Consider the following 14280-nt stretch of genomic DNA (forward strand, 5'->3'; position numbering starts at 1 on the left):
AAAAAAAAAAAAAAAAAAAAAAAGGATGATACAACCAAGTCTGACTTACTCACCTCCATTGTCTCCCTGCAGGGTAGGGGCAGTCTGTGCACTGGAGATAGACTTAGCCCAGCACCACAGCTACCAGCAAACTTGGACCAGTTACCTAACCTTTATGAATGCAGTTTCCTTATTGGATAAATAGGGATACCTCCCTTATAGTATGGCAGGAGCAATTTCAGGATTCAGTAGGAGCAAAGCGTTCATTATCGATAGTAACACTAGTTACTGTTCATTGAATGCTTTCTTCGTGCCAGTCTCTATGTTAGAGTTCAGATTAGATCAAATGGTATAATGGAAGAGATCTCATGATCTCCAGCCATAAACAGGGATGTCCTGAGCATCTGCTCTGTATTGAATCCTATGCGGGTCCTCATGTCTGTCTTTAATTGTTTGGGGGTTTGAAAAAGCCACCTATGCAGGGTGTGAGGGAGCATCAGGAAGAGTAGCTGATGAATGCTGGGCTTAATAACTAGGTGATGGATTGATCTGTGCAGCAAACCACCATGGCACATGCTTACCTGTGTAACAAGCCTGCACGTCCTGCACATGTACCCCTGAACTTAAAAGTTGAAGGGGCCAGGCACAGTGGCTTAGAACTGTAATCCCAGCACTTTGGATGGCTGGGGCAGGCAGATCACTTGAGGTCAGGAGTTTGAGACCAGCCTGGCCAACGTGATGAATCCCTGTCTCTACTAAAAATTGAAAAATTAGCCGAGCACGTTAAAAAAAAATATCTGGGTGTGCCCAAAAAATTCTTCTGCCTCAGCCCCTAAATAGCTGGGTGTAACCCCAGCTATTTAGGGGCTGAGGCAGGAGAATTGCTTGAACCCAGGAGGTGGAGGTGGAGGTTGCAGTGAGCCAGTGCGATGCCACTGTACTCCCGCCCGGACGACAGAAACTCTGTCGGGGGCAGAGGGAGAAGAAAGAAAAGTTGAAGGAGAAAAAAGAAAAAGGCCACTTAATTGTATCCCCTCTCCATACAGATTCTCAGCCAATTGAGAACTGCACAAAGGAGTAAGGTAGAGGTTAAAGGAGATTGTATTGTAGGTAGAAGCCCAGCCAACACATGTCTCAGACCTACAGCCAAAACGCACCTTCACCCCCTCCTCTTTTCTGTTTCCTGATTTAAATCTGGGTTCCAGGCTGCAGAACAAGGGGCATGGGGAATGGGGACACTAAAAGCCAGGTGTCCTGGGGGACTTACCTGGGCCTCTGAAGATGGTGAGATCAGTTCTTTCAGCTGTTTACATGCAACTAGGCTCTGCTGTGTGACCTATGAATAGTCCTGGTCCTACTGCAGGGTCACTAACTCCCTTGATCCCACCGTCAAAACCTCTGGAATATTGATACCAGTCCCCAAAATCTGTGCTTTGCACGTACCATGAAACTTGTTGCCAACTCTAATTTCTTGATGTATGCAAGTGGGTGATGTTACACCCAACCCATAGGATGCTGGAAAGACTGGGGAGAAAACCCTTGATCAGGGCCTGGCACTCACTAGGCCCTTAGTGGGACTATCCTGGTAACTCTTGGGGGCGGGGAACTCAGCCTGCTGTTCCATTCCCTCAGCCGTCTGCCTGTGTGCCAAGCAAGTGTCTTTGGGGGCTTATGGTCAGGGTAAGTCTGTGTGCTGAAGTTAGAGGTGTGGATCTGGGACAGATCAGGGCTCAACAGAAGTGCGTCACTGAAAGACAGGCATTGGTGCAGGATGGGCCTACCAAAGTCCATTGTCTGTGCAGTGGGCTTTCAGGCCCGTGTTTCAGATGTCCTCCAGGCCTGGGGTGGGAGGGGCAGAGTTGTTAGGGGAAGTGGCAACACCCCTGAGCCTCCCTCCAAACCCATACTTAGGACTGTCTAAGGTCAAATGGTGAAATGAGCAATGGTTTCCCCAAGGCTCCCTGCTTCCTCTTTCTGCACCCATTGCAGTCTTTCAGTGCCCTTCCCCCCAGGCACCCAGGAAGACAAGAGTCCAAAAAGCAAAAACTCCAAAACAGAGCAACAAAATAGGAGCCAAATGCAGCCCACACCTGCTTTTTACAGCCTGTGAGCTATCAATGATTTTTACATTTTTAATTGGTTGAAAAGAATCAAAATAATATTTTGTGACACATGAAATTCAGATCTCTGTGTCCATAAATGAAGTTTTATTGGAACACAGCCACAACCTGTTTACAAATTGTCTTTGGCTGCTTTCAGCAGAGTTGAGGAGGTACAGGCTTGCAAAGTCTAAAATATTGACTCTCCGGCCCTTTAAGGAAAAGCTTGCCGATGCCCTGTTCTAGGATGTGTCTTGTGCCCAGGAGATTTGCTTTCCAGGGAAAGGGCAAACCAGTCGAATCCCGGGGAAGCTTCCCTGATCCTCCCAGTGACACCAGAGGAGCCGAGGGGAGATAACACTCTAGTCCTGCAGGTGGGACTACTGCTCTCCACGCTAAGTTAGGGGGGCATGGGAACAGTGGGTTCAGCCCTGACTCATTCCAGCAGTATAGATCGCAGGATTCAGAAGGTGATTAATCGTCTTCCCTGCCGTGCTGGTGGCAGTGATCTTACCTGAGGCCCTTCATGTTCCAGGGTCCTGCAGGCTGCCCTGGGTTGGCCCTGTGTGGTACATTCATTGCTCGCCTTTCTCCTGTCTCTGCAGAGTTTGCCCTCTGCCAGGTGGATGCCTCCATCGCTCTGGACCTGGCCCTGGCTGTCCTGTGTGATCTGCTCCAGCAGTGGGACCAGCTGGCTCCTGGACTGCCCATCATGCTGGGATGGCTGCTGGGAGAGAGTGACGACCTCGTGGTCTGTGTGGAGAGCATGCATCAGGTGATGCCAGGGTGGCAGGGAGTGGGAGGTGGGGTTGGAGTATCCTAAACCTGCTGGATGCAGCCCCTACAGCCTCAGCTGGGCTTCAGCCCACTGGTGAAGGTGGGTTTCTGCATGCTTAGAGCAGGAACCACTAGGAAAGACACCCACTGGGTGCTCCTGCAGGCATAGGGACACTCACAGGCTGACTTCTGGGGTGCTGATGGTCAGCCTCCAGATTAGTCAGGGGAGAGAACTCAGAAGCCCCTGGATGCAGAGTTTCATTATGGAGACTGCTTGTTTAGTATTGGAGTTAGCCTGGAACTTCAGATTAGTCAGGGGAGAGAACTCAGAAGCCCCTGGATGCAGAGTTTCATTATGGAGACTGCTTGTTTAGTATTGGAGTTAGCCTGGAACTTCCCAGTCAGGTCTGAGAGTGAAGCATTTTCAGAGAATTAGGATCTTTGCTGGGAACTTCCTATTTGAAGAAAATTATTAGTCCCCTCCAAGGTGGGTGCAGTCACAGATAGGGAAACTGAGGATGAAGACAGGCAGCAAAAGCATCCTGAGAACCAAAGTTCATCGCCACCAGCGTCTGACTCAGCTGGCCTTCTTGGCATCCCCAGCAGGCCAAGGGTTCAAAAAGCATTGTCCCTGTTTATGAGAAATGTGGAGACATGATAAACAGTCTGATAAAATGACCTTGAGAATTGCAGTGTTATAGAAACAGGACACAGCCTAGTGTCCTGTGTGTGGCGATTCCTTCCTCTCTGGCCTGCTGCAGAGATGACCTTTCCTCCCTCCTCTCCAATTTCCAGCTGCACCTTAAGCTCTAGGGCCCACTCCCTTGTTGAAGTCTCATATCAGCATCAGTCCCCCAAAGTATCCTGACTTTGAACCACAAACACATCTTTATCCAAGGTCATGTTAAGTCTGGGGAAAAAATTCCTCTGGTGGAGAAATACAGTGAGTGAAAATAGAAGGTGACCTTCAGGACTGCAAGTGGTGTGTGTACATGGGTGTTGACAGGCAAGAGTGCGCCCTCTGTCGGGTGGGGGAGGGGACCCCCGCCTGCATCTGGCAGGGCACTGCTTGGTCTGGACTGGGGCTTGTTATCATTCCCTGTAAGACTGACTTTCAGCGTTTTCATCTGATTTAGGTGGAAGAAGACTACCTGTTTGAAAAAGAAGCAGTCAACTTTTGGGCTGAGACCCTGATCTTTGTGAAATACCTCTGCAAGCACCTCTTCTCTCTCCTCTCCACGTCTGGCTGGCGTCCCCCAAGCCCTGAGATGCTCTGTCACCTTCAAAGGATGGTGTCAGAGCAGTGCCGCCTCCTGTCTCAGCTCTTCAGAGAGCTTCCACCAGCTGCTGAGTTTGTGAAGACAGTGGAATTCACAAGAATGTGCATTCAAAAGGAAAGGACTTTGGCTTGCTTGAGGCTGCTGGCCTTTCTGGAAGGAAAGGAAGGGGAAGACACACTAGTTCTCAGTGTTTTGGACTCTCCTGCAGAAGTGAGGCAGTTAACTCTTCCAAGAACAGAAGCAGCATGTTGAAGAAAGAAAATTGGGGGGATTGGATTGGGCGTATGTGCGGATTATTCCTCCACTATATCTGCAGGAAACATGTTGAACATAAATTGAAAAATGCTATCCCCTTCATGCCTCCCCTACTTCTGTGAGTCCAGGTTTCTGTCACTTCTTACAGAGAAACTTTTCTTCAGCTCACTCATTCAGGGCAGCCCACTTTATTGCTACTGTAGGAAGTGAGGCGACTCAGGTGCAGATTTGCTCTGTCCCCAGCCCCTGCAGGCCTAAATGAGCCTTTTTCATCTCCCAGGCCTCTAATGCCCTGCCATAGCTGCCCTGCGTTCCCTGTGAAGGGACTACATTTTAGCACACACATGATGCCTCCCCCCTCCCATTTTCTGGCTCTATTTAGGGGATGGATTAGTTGGCAAACAGCCCATTTGGTCAGATTTATAAATTTTGTTCCATTTTAGCAAAGCAGAAATATGTTCCAAATGTTGGATTCTGGGAGAGTTCAGGATCAACCTTATACAAATAATTTATTTTTATTGTCTGCATGTGTAAGTCCTGCAGTGACCTACACATTCCATCCTAATTATTAAAAGAGCCATTGAGAGCTCCCCCAGCCCCCAAAAAGTATGCTAATGCTAGGAAACCTGATTTTGCCACCCAGTGAAATTCTATCCATGCTCTCAGCTGTGAGGAGGAGCCTGGGGAAAGGACAGCCAGAGAAAATGACTTATTCCATGCCTACATTGTTTGCTTATCATCTGCTTGGTGGCAGTAACAAGATTCTCACTTAAGATGCCATTAAACACATTTATCCTTTGCAGTGATAATCTAGAAACCTTAATGTTTCTGCCTTTTCAAGCCCAGCCCAGTCCTTTTCCTAACACACCCAGCAGGTGGCGCTCTTGCATACGTTTTGCTGCTGGTCCAGTTTTTCATTGGCTCACCATTTTTAATTTATAATTTCAGAATAAGTGTTGCCCAGAATAACTCAGAATAAGTCATCTTGAGAATCACAGTTTGGATGGGTCGTAGCCTCATCCACATTCATTTTCCATCCTACAGATCTGAAAAAAACCATTTCAATCATAGTATATAAAGTTGCTCCAGATTTTAGAGTCTGTAAAAATTTCCAATACTCAGGTGAATGATCACATAGAGTAATTTCATTGGTGTTTCAGAGTCTGAAGGGGCAGGTTAGAGAGAGTTACGATCATTTCCTACTGCAGAAAAGTTCATATTTCAAATTAATTCATCTCTTTTTGAGAGAAATACACCTAACACTAAAAACGCAGCTGTAAGCCAGGAATGGTGGTGCACACTTGTAATCCCAGCTACTCGGGAGGCTGAGGTGGGAGGATCGCCCAGGAGTTCATGCCTGTGAAATGCCGCTGTACTCCAGCCTAACACAGCAAAACCCCTTCACTAAAAGAAGGAATTTAAGAACAAAAAAGCAGCCGTACTGGAAGTATAGGAAAAGGGCTTTGGTGGAAGAGATAGGAGAGCAGCTCAGTGTCCAAAGTTTTGTCCTAAAGAGAACAGGAAATTCTCTGGGAGGTTTTGCAACCACTTGGCCCCAAATGTGGTTTTTGTGATCCTGAACTAATTACCTAGTTAGGCAGCTGTGTAGCCCACACCTGATGGAAAGTTGCCAACCTAACACTTTTTGTTCTAAGACCTGGCTGATGAGAAGTCAGGGACTTGGTGGCATAAATGTGGTGATAACCACAGGAGAATAGGAGAATAATTATGAAACTGGCCCAGCAAAGCCCAGCTCATTGGAAATGACCAGCACTTCTTGTTTCTCCATTTAAAATGAAATAAAAGCAGCTACATCATGAATTTTATACTAGCAGGTACTCTGTACACAAGCATGTCCCATAACACGTCCACATATTACCTCCAGAATCCTACCTCATCCACAAAGTGGGTGTTCTCACAGCTGTTGACTGGGACTCACCCCAGATTTGGACGTTGATTCAAACAGATGCTTCACTGGTTCTGTATCTGCAATCTTGTTACTAACCTAATGGAAGTGCCTAGGGAAGTGGCTGTTTCACACCATTTGGTAAGATGTTTGGGGTCATCTCGCCAAAGAACAAACCAGACCACAGTTGCCCAGGTCTGTCAAGGGGCCAGTGTAAGGTAGGCGCTAAAAGTGAAACTGGTCCTCTTGGCTCTGAGTCCTAAGGTTCAGGATTTGGGTGCTCCCACAGCTCTGCACTCCTGACTGGCTCCGTCCATCTGGCCGTAGTTCAAAAGCCTGGCTTTCTCCACCTCTATGCGTTGTCAATTTGGTTTAATACATAAAGATGGTTTAGTCCTTGTTTGTCTTTTAAACACCTTCACGAACACCATTTGCACCTTGACAGGCGTGAGGGATGAGTCAAGCAGGAATATGATCTTTGACAAGGAAACCCAAGTACCAAAGAGATGATGCGATTTGCCTAAGACCACATGATTTCTAAGGGGCAGGGCCTGAACTCCAGCCCAGCATTCCTGATCCTTACCCTGGACTCTGGCTCCCTGGGCCGTCAGGGGAGTACAGTAGTGGGAAATGCAGGCTACACTCCAGGGACTCGAATCCCTGAGTGGCAGGCCTAGTTCTTTCACCAGAGGGTCCTGGACCTTCCCGCTTCAGGCCCAAGCTTTTTGGCAACCTGTATGAACGCGAAGCGATAAGTGTCCTAGACCAGACTCCAGGATCTTTCTGAGTGGGGCTGTCAGCGGCTTTAGCCTCACCGGGCACTAGATGGGGGTGTCTGCTCTATACCCGGACGAGGGCGGGGCGCCCGCTGGCAAAGCGCATTTTCCAGCGCAAGCTGTTGGGGTGTGGGGCTGGCGAGAGAGGGAAAACAGAGGGGGGCGCGCCCACCATCTGCGTCTGTGCAGCCCCACCGGACCCTGCAGCCGTCATCCAGCGAAGGCTGGGCGCGGCGCCCCCACGGCCGGGGAGGGAAGAGGCTGGGAGGGCGCAACAGGCCCAGGCTATGCCGGGCGGAGAGCTTCGGCGGGCAGCTGCACCCCCAGCCCTGGAGGGCCGGGGAAGGCCGAGCCAACCAGCAGACGGAAAGGGTGGCGCTAAGTCGCCTCATGCCTGCGCGCTCTCCCGGCCCTTCCTCCTGTCCTCGGAGTCAGCTCCCCCGCCCGGGACGCCCCGCGCCACTCCGCGCCTTTGGCCCTGGCTCAAGGTCTTGTGATGTGATTAGCAAAGCCAGCGCCTTGTCCTCAGACACTCAGCCCTGCCCGGCAGGCCCCGGCACTCAAGCCCTGTTTACTGAGCCTGGGCGGGGAGGGGGCGGAGAAACGAGCCCGGGCTCCTCGGGCAAGACTGCCGCTGCGGCCGCCCGCGTGGCTGCCCCCACCCCCACCGCGACTCCACGTGCAGTCGGGCTGGAGCAGCCACCGATGGGACGCAGGCGCCGAGCCCTCGCCTCCTGGCCGGAAGCACCCTTTGCAAACACGCCGGGCCGCGCGGACGGTTGCGATATTCTGGCATTTTGCAATTCCCGCGCCCAGCACAAAACCGAAGGTGGGAGCTAAAAGCTCCACAGGTCCGCCTCGGAGAACAGGGCAGGGAAAGACACGTCTGGGGGTGCAGAATCCCGGCCACGCTAAACGCACCGGGGATCTCCGACTGCGCAGCCCCCGAAGAAGAGAGCCGTGCCTTCCCGCCGCCACTCGGCGGCACCCACTGGGGCCAAGCGCTCCACGCCGCTCCGGCCGCCGGCTCCGCCCCGAGGCCTCCCGCCCCCTCCCTCGGAGGAAAAAAATTGGCGGCGGCCAATGGGAGGCCGGGAGGCGCCTGACGTCCGCCAGCCGGCGGGCGGCGTTGCCTGGAGACCCCGGCGGGGGCCGCGTTCTGTCCCCTCCCCCGGCGCGCCCGCCCAGCGGCAGCCGCAGTTCCCCGGGCTCTATATAGGACGCGCGCTTGCGGACCGCCGAGTTCCAGCAGTCCGCGAGCTGCCGTCGGCTCCGCGGGGGGGGCGGGCCGGGCACCCCGGGGCGCGGAGGAGCGCTCCTAGCTTCTCTCCTTCCCCCCAGCCGCACTCCGCCGGACCCTCCCGCCGGCCCGCGCCGCTGCCCTCGCCCTCTCCTCTCGCCCCCCGGCAAACTTTCGGCCTCTCCCCGCCCCTCGCCCGTTATTCGTCGTGGCTCTAGCCCGGCCACGCCGCCCCGAGGGCTCCTCCCGACCGCCCTGCCTGCCGCTCCGGCCACTGCGGGATCCAGAAACATGTCGACCACACTTCTGTCCGCCTTCTACGATGTCGACTTCTTGTGCAAGGTACGAAGGGGAGCGGGCCGGGCCGGCAGCAGCAGTTCAGTTCTCGGACTTTGCCTCTGTCCCCCGGTCCTGGGGACCCCCCCCCCGCCCTGCCTTTTGGGTCGGGAAAGTCCCAGGGTTTGCAAAAGAGTGTGCTAGCGCCCTGGAGGCGGGGAGAGCGGTAGGGAGGGCGCCGCTGTCGCTTTGAGTTTCTCCACTGCGGACTGCGGCCACGCTGCCCGGAGCTTCCCGGACGGGCTTCGCGCCGCCCACCTCGGCCGCCTGGGGCGAAGGATCACGTGTCGAAACCCAGCGCGGCCCGCGGTGGGCGTCCTCCCCTCTCCCGCTCCTTCCAGCAGGATCTTGCTGCTTTTGCGCGTGTATGGGGGGGGGGGGTGGAGGCCTAGTCGAGATCTGCCAAGAGGGGGGCAAAAAAGAGGAAAGAATCGGGCTGGGAGTTCCTCTGCAGCTCGCCCGGAGTCTGTCTTCCCCTTCCGTTTTTCATCCCTTCCCCGCTCCCCTCCCTTTGGCAGACGGAGAAATCCCTGGCCAACCTCAACCTGAACAACATGCTGGACAAGAAAGCGGTGGGGACGCCCGTGGCCGCCGCCCCAAGCTCGGGCTTCGCGCCGGGCTTCCTCCGACGGCACTCGGCCAGCAACCTGCATGCACTCGCCCACCCTGCGCCCAGCCCCGGCAGCTGCTCGCCCAAGTTCCCGGGCGCCGCTAACGGCAGCAGCTGCGGCAGCGCGGCCGCCGGGGGCCCGGCCTCCTACGGCGCCCTTAAGGAGCCGTCGGGGGGCGGCGGCACAGCCCTGCTCAACAAGGAGAACAAATTCCGGGACCGCTCCTTCAGCGAGAACGGCGACCGCAGCCAGCACCTCCTGCACCTGCAGCAGCAGCAGAAGGGGGGCGGCGGCTCCCAGATCAACTCCACGCGCTACAAGACCGAGCTGTGCCGGCCCTTCGAGGAGAGCGGCACTTGCAAGTACGGCGAGAAGTGCCAGTTCGCGCACGGCTTCCACGAGCTGCGCAGTCTGACTCGCCACCCGAAGTACAAGACCGAGCTGTGCCGCACCTTCCACACCATCGGCTTCTGCCCCTACGGGCCGCGCTGCCACTTCATCCACAACGCAGATGAGCGGCGGCCCGCGCCGTCGGGGGGCGCCTCCGGGGACCTGCGCGCCTTTGGCACGCGGGACGCGCTGCACCTGGGCTTCCCGCGGGAGCCGCGGCCTAAGCTGCACCACAGCCTCAGCTTCTCGGGCTTCCCGTCGGGCCACCACCAGCCCCCGGGCGGCCTCGAGTCGCCGTTGCTGCTGGACAGCCCCACGTCGCGCACGCCGCCGCCGCCCTCTTGCTCCTCGGCCTCGTCCTGCTCCTCCTCCGCCTCCTCCTGTTCCTCGGCCTCCGCGGCCTCCACGCCCTCGGGCGCCCCGACCTGCTGCGCCTCCGCGGCGGCTGCAGCTGCGGCCGCTCTGCTCTACGGCACCGGGGGCGCCGAGGACCTGCTGGCACCGGGGCCCCCTTGCGCAGCCTGTTCGTCCACCTCCTGCGCCAACAACGCCTTCGCCTTCGGCCCCGAGCTCAGCAGCCTCATCACGCCGCTCGCCATCCAGACCCACAACTTCGCCGCCGTGGCCGCCGCCGCCTACTACCGCAGTCAGCAGCAGCAGCAGCAGGGCCTGGCGCCCCCCGCGCAACCCCCGGCGCCGCCCAGCGCGCCCCTCCCCGCCGGGGCCGCCGCGCCTCCCTCGCCGCCCTTCAGCTTCCAGCTGCCGCGCCGCCTGTCCGATTCGCCCGTGTTCGACGCGCCCCCCAGCCCCCCGGACTCGCTGTCGGACCGCGACAGCTACCTGAGCGGCTCCCTGAGCTCCGGCAGCCTCAGCGGCTCCGAGTCCCCCAGCCTCGACCCCGGGCGCCGCCTGCCTATCTTCAGCCGCCTCTCCATCTCCGACGACTGAGGCAAGAGGGCGCCAGTGAGGAGGAAGGGAAGGCGGTTCAGAGATGTTGGAGGACACCCCTCGCCATCTCGCCCCTGCTGGGGGCACGGGAGCGTGGGGGGTGACATGGGCCCCAGGCAGACTGCAAGCCCGACCAGCACTTGGACTCGAACTCTGTGCTGGGAGGGGCCCCCACTCCTCCTTTTTCGGTTTCCTCTTGTTTTGTTTTTTATTTTTATTACGAAGTTTCATTCTTTTGAGCAAAAACGTTGACAAACTTTTTGTATTGAACAAAATATTCACAACAGGGCAGTTGTGATACGAGTAGAACAAAAAAAAAAAAAAAAAAAAAAAAATAAATAGAAAAAATAAAAAAAAAAAAAAAAAAAATAAAAAAAAAAAAAAAAAAAAAAAAAAAAAAAAAAAAAAAACACTTAAAACTTTTTTTAGGACTCCAGTGAGTTTGGGACTTCAGGAAAAATCAACCCAGCACCAGCAGCCATCAACCACCATTCCATCTCTTCACTTGAACAGCATTAGTTAAGTCCAGATGTGGGAACTCTCCTCTTGGAAGAAGTTCCTAATTGTTTGTCTCAGACTGGTGTAAACAAGCTAGCCAGCCACCACCTTGCTAAATCTATAAGCTTTTTAGAATCCAATATTCTGCCAGGAATATGCCTTGATAGTTATTCCTCAGCCCATATGTGGTGTTTTTTTTTTGTTTGTTTTTTAACAGAGTTATGTATGTCTGGGGTTTTTTAAAAAAAAAAAAACAAAACCCTTGCATTCCAAAGGTCCATACTGGTTACTGGTTTCATTGCCACCACTTAGTGGATATTTAGTTTAGAACCATTTTGTCTGCTCCCTCTGGAAGCCTTGGGCAGAGCTTACTTTGTAATTGTTGGAGAATAACTGCTGAATTTTTAGCTGTTTTGAGTTGATTAGCACCACTGCACCACAACTCAATATGAAAAAAACTATTTAACTTATTTATTATCTTGTGAAAAGTATACATTGAAAATTTTGTTCATACTGTATTTATCAAGTATGATGAAAAGCAATAGATATATATTCTTTTATTATGTTAAATTATGATTGCCATTATTAATCGGCAAAATGTGGAGTGTATGTTCTTTTCACAGTAATATATGCCTTTTGTAACTTCACTTGGTTATTTTATTGTAAATGAGTACAAAATTCTTAATTTAAGAGATTGTATGTAATATTTATTTCATTAATTTCTTTTCTTGTTTACGTAAATTTTGAAAGATTGCATGATTTCTTGACAGAAATCTATCTTGATGCTGTGGAAGTAGTTTGAGGAACATCCTATGAGTTTTCTTAGAATGTATAAAGGTTGTAGCCCATCCAACTTTAAAGGAAAAAGTGACCGCATACTTTGCAATCAGGCTGAGATGTGGCACACTTTTCTAATTCCAACTTTATAAACTAGCAAAAAAAGTGTTTGCTTATTCCACCAGTTCTACTGTGACATACTCGAGAATAAAGACATGTAGCAATAATGGGGAGTCGGGGGGGAGTCTCACAGTGCCTTGGAAGGGCCCGAACTTGCCTTAAATCTTCCTCAACCAAATAAGTATTTTATTAGTGCTTTGAGAGAATCTGAATGTAGGATGGGTTCAACTGCACAAAAGGAATAGATTTTTACCACTTTTTTTATATAGATATAAAGTGAAGCGACCGCCTCTTAGTGCTGAAGTATGTAGTACATGAATATGCCTTGTTTAATTACAGAAAATTCCAAAACTTGTACTATTTTTTTTTTTTTCATGTAGAAAGGCAGGAATGTTTCCTAAGCTTTCCTGGACAGCAGATGAATGAGCGGTAGCTTTAGTTTGTACGTAGGTACAGTTGGAGCACTATATGTACTCTCTGGACTACTTTGACAGAAGTAGGTTTTTGAATGTACAAGATAAGTCAACTTGAGTTGTAATATATTTTGGGGAATCAGTTCACTACAAATTGTGACTGTAAACATTGTACTGTAAATGTTTTGTAGTTTTCCCCCAATAAAACTTTTGGGAAAAAAGGTATTAACGTGTAAGAGCTTTTCTTTTTAAACAGGAATGTCTGGCTTTCTAGCTCCCCCCAGCTAACCACAGCAGGCATTCACTCCCAGGTCTTGGGATGATGGGGGTTGGAGAGCTGGCAGAGCCAGAGTTCAGAAGAGCCTGCGTCCTCTCATGCCTGTATATATTTTATAAGTAAGTTCTAACAGAAAGAAAGTAATTATTGGGACTGTCAAGGGCATTAGTTAGCTGTTCGCTTTGGTAATAAGATGCATCCCAGAGTTGGCTGGCTGGTGGCAGGGCCTGGCCCAGAGGCCTGAAGGGGTGTGGCCTGCCTGAGAGTCACCGAGTGGATCACGTGGCTGTGGTTGCAGCTGAAGGTCCGATTTTTCGCTGGGAAACAGAACTGCTTGGGTGGGGAAGGGGAGGAGGATCTTTTCTGCAGCCGGTGGCCTGCCAGGCCTGAGTGCTGAGCTGGAGGTGGAGAGTGAGGCCAGGCTTTTTCTGGGTCGGAGAACTGGAGTTTTGCCTGGATTTTGGAAAGCCTGGTATGTCCTTGTTCAGGGTGGAGGGGAAGATTAAACAGGTTAAACTTATATCTGGTTGATGTTTGCTTATGCGAACAACTTCCTCTGGGAATGAACACATACAAGTTATTTATGCAAAAAGACCATGTCTGTGCTTTAGAGAACTTAAGTGCCCAGAAAGCAAATTCAACCCAGGTCTCTAGAAAAAGGAAGGAAAAAAATTGATTTGCCTGCTGATTTCGAAAACAGTCGAACAAAATCTTACTATAGTGACTCAGGTTCTTTCTAACTTTAAAACAATCACTTTAGAAACTTGAATCGGGTTCATAATTCATGCGTTTTATTTCTCGACCGCCGCCCCCCATACCCATACTAAAGACACTTTTTCCAAAGTAGGTAAGAGATTTAGCAATAGTTTGCTTTCTCATCTACAACAGCTGGGCTCCATCAACAATCCTCGAATCCCCGCTCCCTCACGGGCCCTGCCTTAACCAGGTCTCTGGTGACTCACAGCTGAGCCTGGAGGGGAGGGGGCGGTCTGGAGAATACGCCAGGCCTCGGGCAGCTGTTTCACGTTAACGATGATTGCACTGGTGTTAACTGGAGCGTTGTGGTGCTTGTGCGCTGCCAAAGGGGATGGGAAACAGTTTCAAGGTTCTCCCGGATGCCGGCCCCTGGCTGAAGGCCTCAGCAGCGGGGGAGGGGAAGCCCAAGGCCAAGGAGGGCTCAGGAGGGGCGAAGACTGCAGGCTCCCCGGCCCCTACACCATAAAGAATATGCAGTGGGGAGAGAAAGTCTAAAATGTGGTGCTATTTTAGGTTAAGCTGCGTTTCAAAGGCCTTGTTTCCACTTCATTCCTAAACTTATTTTTCTAAACAAGTACTTTTGATCAGCTGGAATGTGGGGGTAAGCCACATTCATTTTTAAAAACGAGTTTGTTTGAAAAGCCCAACTGTTTGGATCTGAAGTTTTGTATTGCAGACCCAGTGGAGCGTGCAAAGCTGGGGGGGAATCACTCAGAAATTTCTTCTCGCCGCAGATCAATGGAGGGTACTAGGGAATTGTCTTTCTGCAGCGCCTGGAAATTAACAGCAAACAAAACTCTACCACTGCTTGATCACCCTTAGGAAAGTTTTCTTGTAAATTA

At 51.9% G+C, this 14280-nt stretch overlaps 2 protein-coding genes and 1 long non-coding RNA gene across 6 annotated transcripts in view; all 3 read left to right on the forward strand.

The window, feature by feature from the left end:
• Positions 1-6689, forward strand: part of THADA (THADA armadillo repeat containing) — a 365800-nt gene extending 359111 nt beyond the window's left edge. Inside the window, exons 37-38 of one of the 3 annotated variants that reach the window (XM_017544862.2) lie at positions 2684-2853; positions 3992-6689. In XM_017544862.2, the coding sequence (XP_017400351.1) occupies positions 2684-2853; positions 3992-4387 (566 nt within the window). In that variant the 3' untranslated portion in view covers positions 4388-6689. The remainder of the gene's footprint in view (positions 1-2683; positions 2854-3991) is intronic. The other 2 variants (XM_017544859.2, XM_017544860.2) reach the window with 2 other exon arrangements.
• A 1621-nt stretch (positions 6690-8310) lies between these two features.
• On the forward strand, positions 8311-10947 carry ZFP36L2 (ZFP36 ring finger protein like 2). Its single transcript, XM_017544863.2, has 2 exons — positions 8311-8654; positions 9167-10947. The coding sequence occupies exons 1-2, from the start codon at positions 8604-8606 to the stop codon at positions 10595-10597; spliced, it is 1482 nt and encodes a 493-aa protein (XP_017400352.1). The 5' UTR covers positions 8311-8603; the 3' UTR covers positions 10598-10947.
• A 49-nt stretch (positions 10948-10996) lies between these two features.
• LOC108315503 overlaps positions 10997-14280 on the forward strand; it is a 96332-nt gene continuing 93048 nt past the window's right edge. For both annotated transcript variants that reach the window (XR_005202852.1, XR_005202853.1), the window contains exon 1: positions 10997-13154. This is a non-coding gene — a long non-coding RNA (uncharacterized LOC108315503). The remainder of the gene's footprint in view (positions 13155-14280) is intronic.

The sequence above is a fragment of the Cebus imitator genome, unplaced genomic scaffold, assembly GCF_001604975.1.
Source record: "Cebus imitator isolate Cc_AM_T3 unplaced genomic scaffold, Cebus_imitator-1.0 Scaffold172, whole genome shotgun sequence".
Lineage (NCBI taxonomy): Eukaryota > Metazoa > Chordata > Mammalia > Primates > Cebidae > Cebus > Cebus imitator.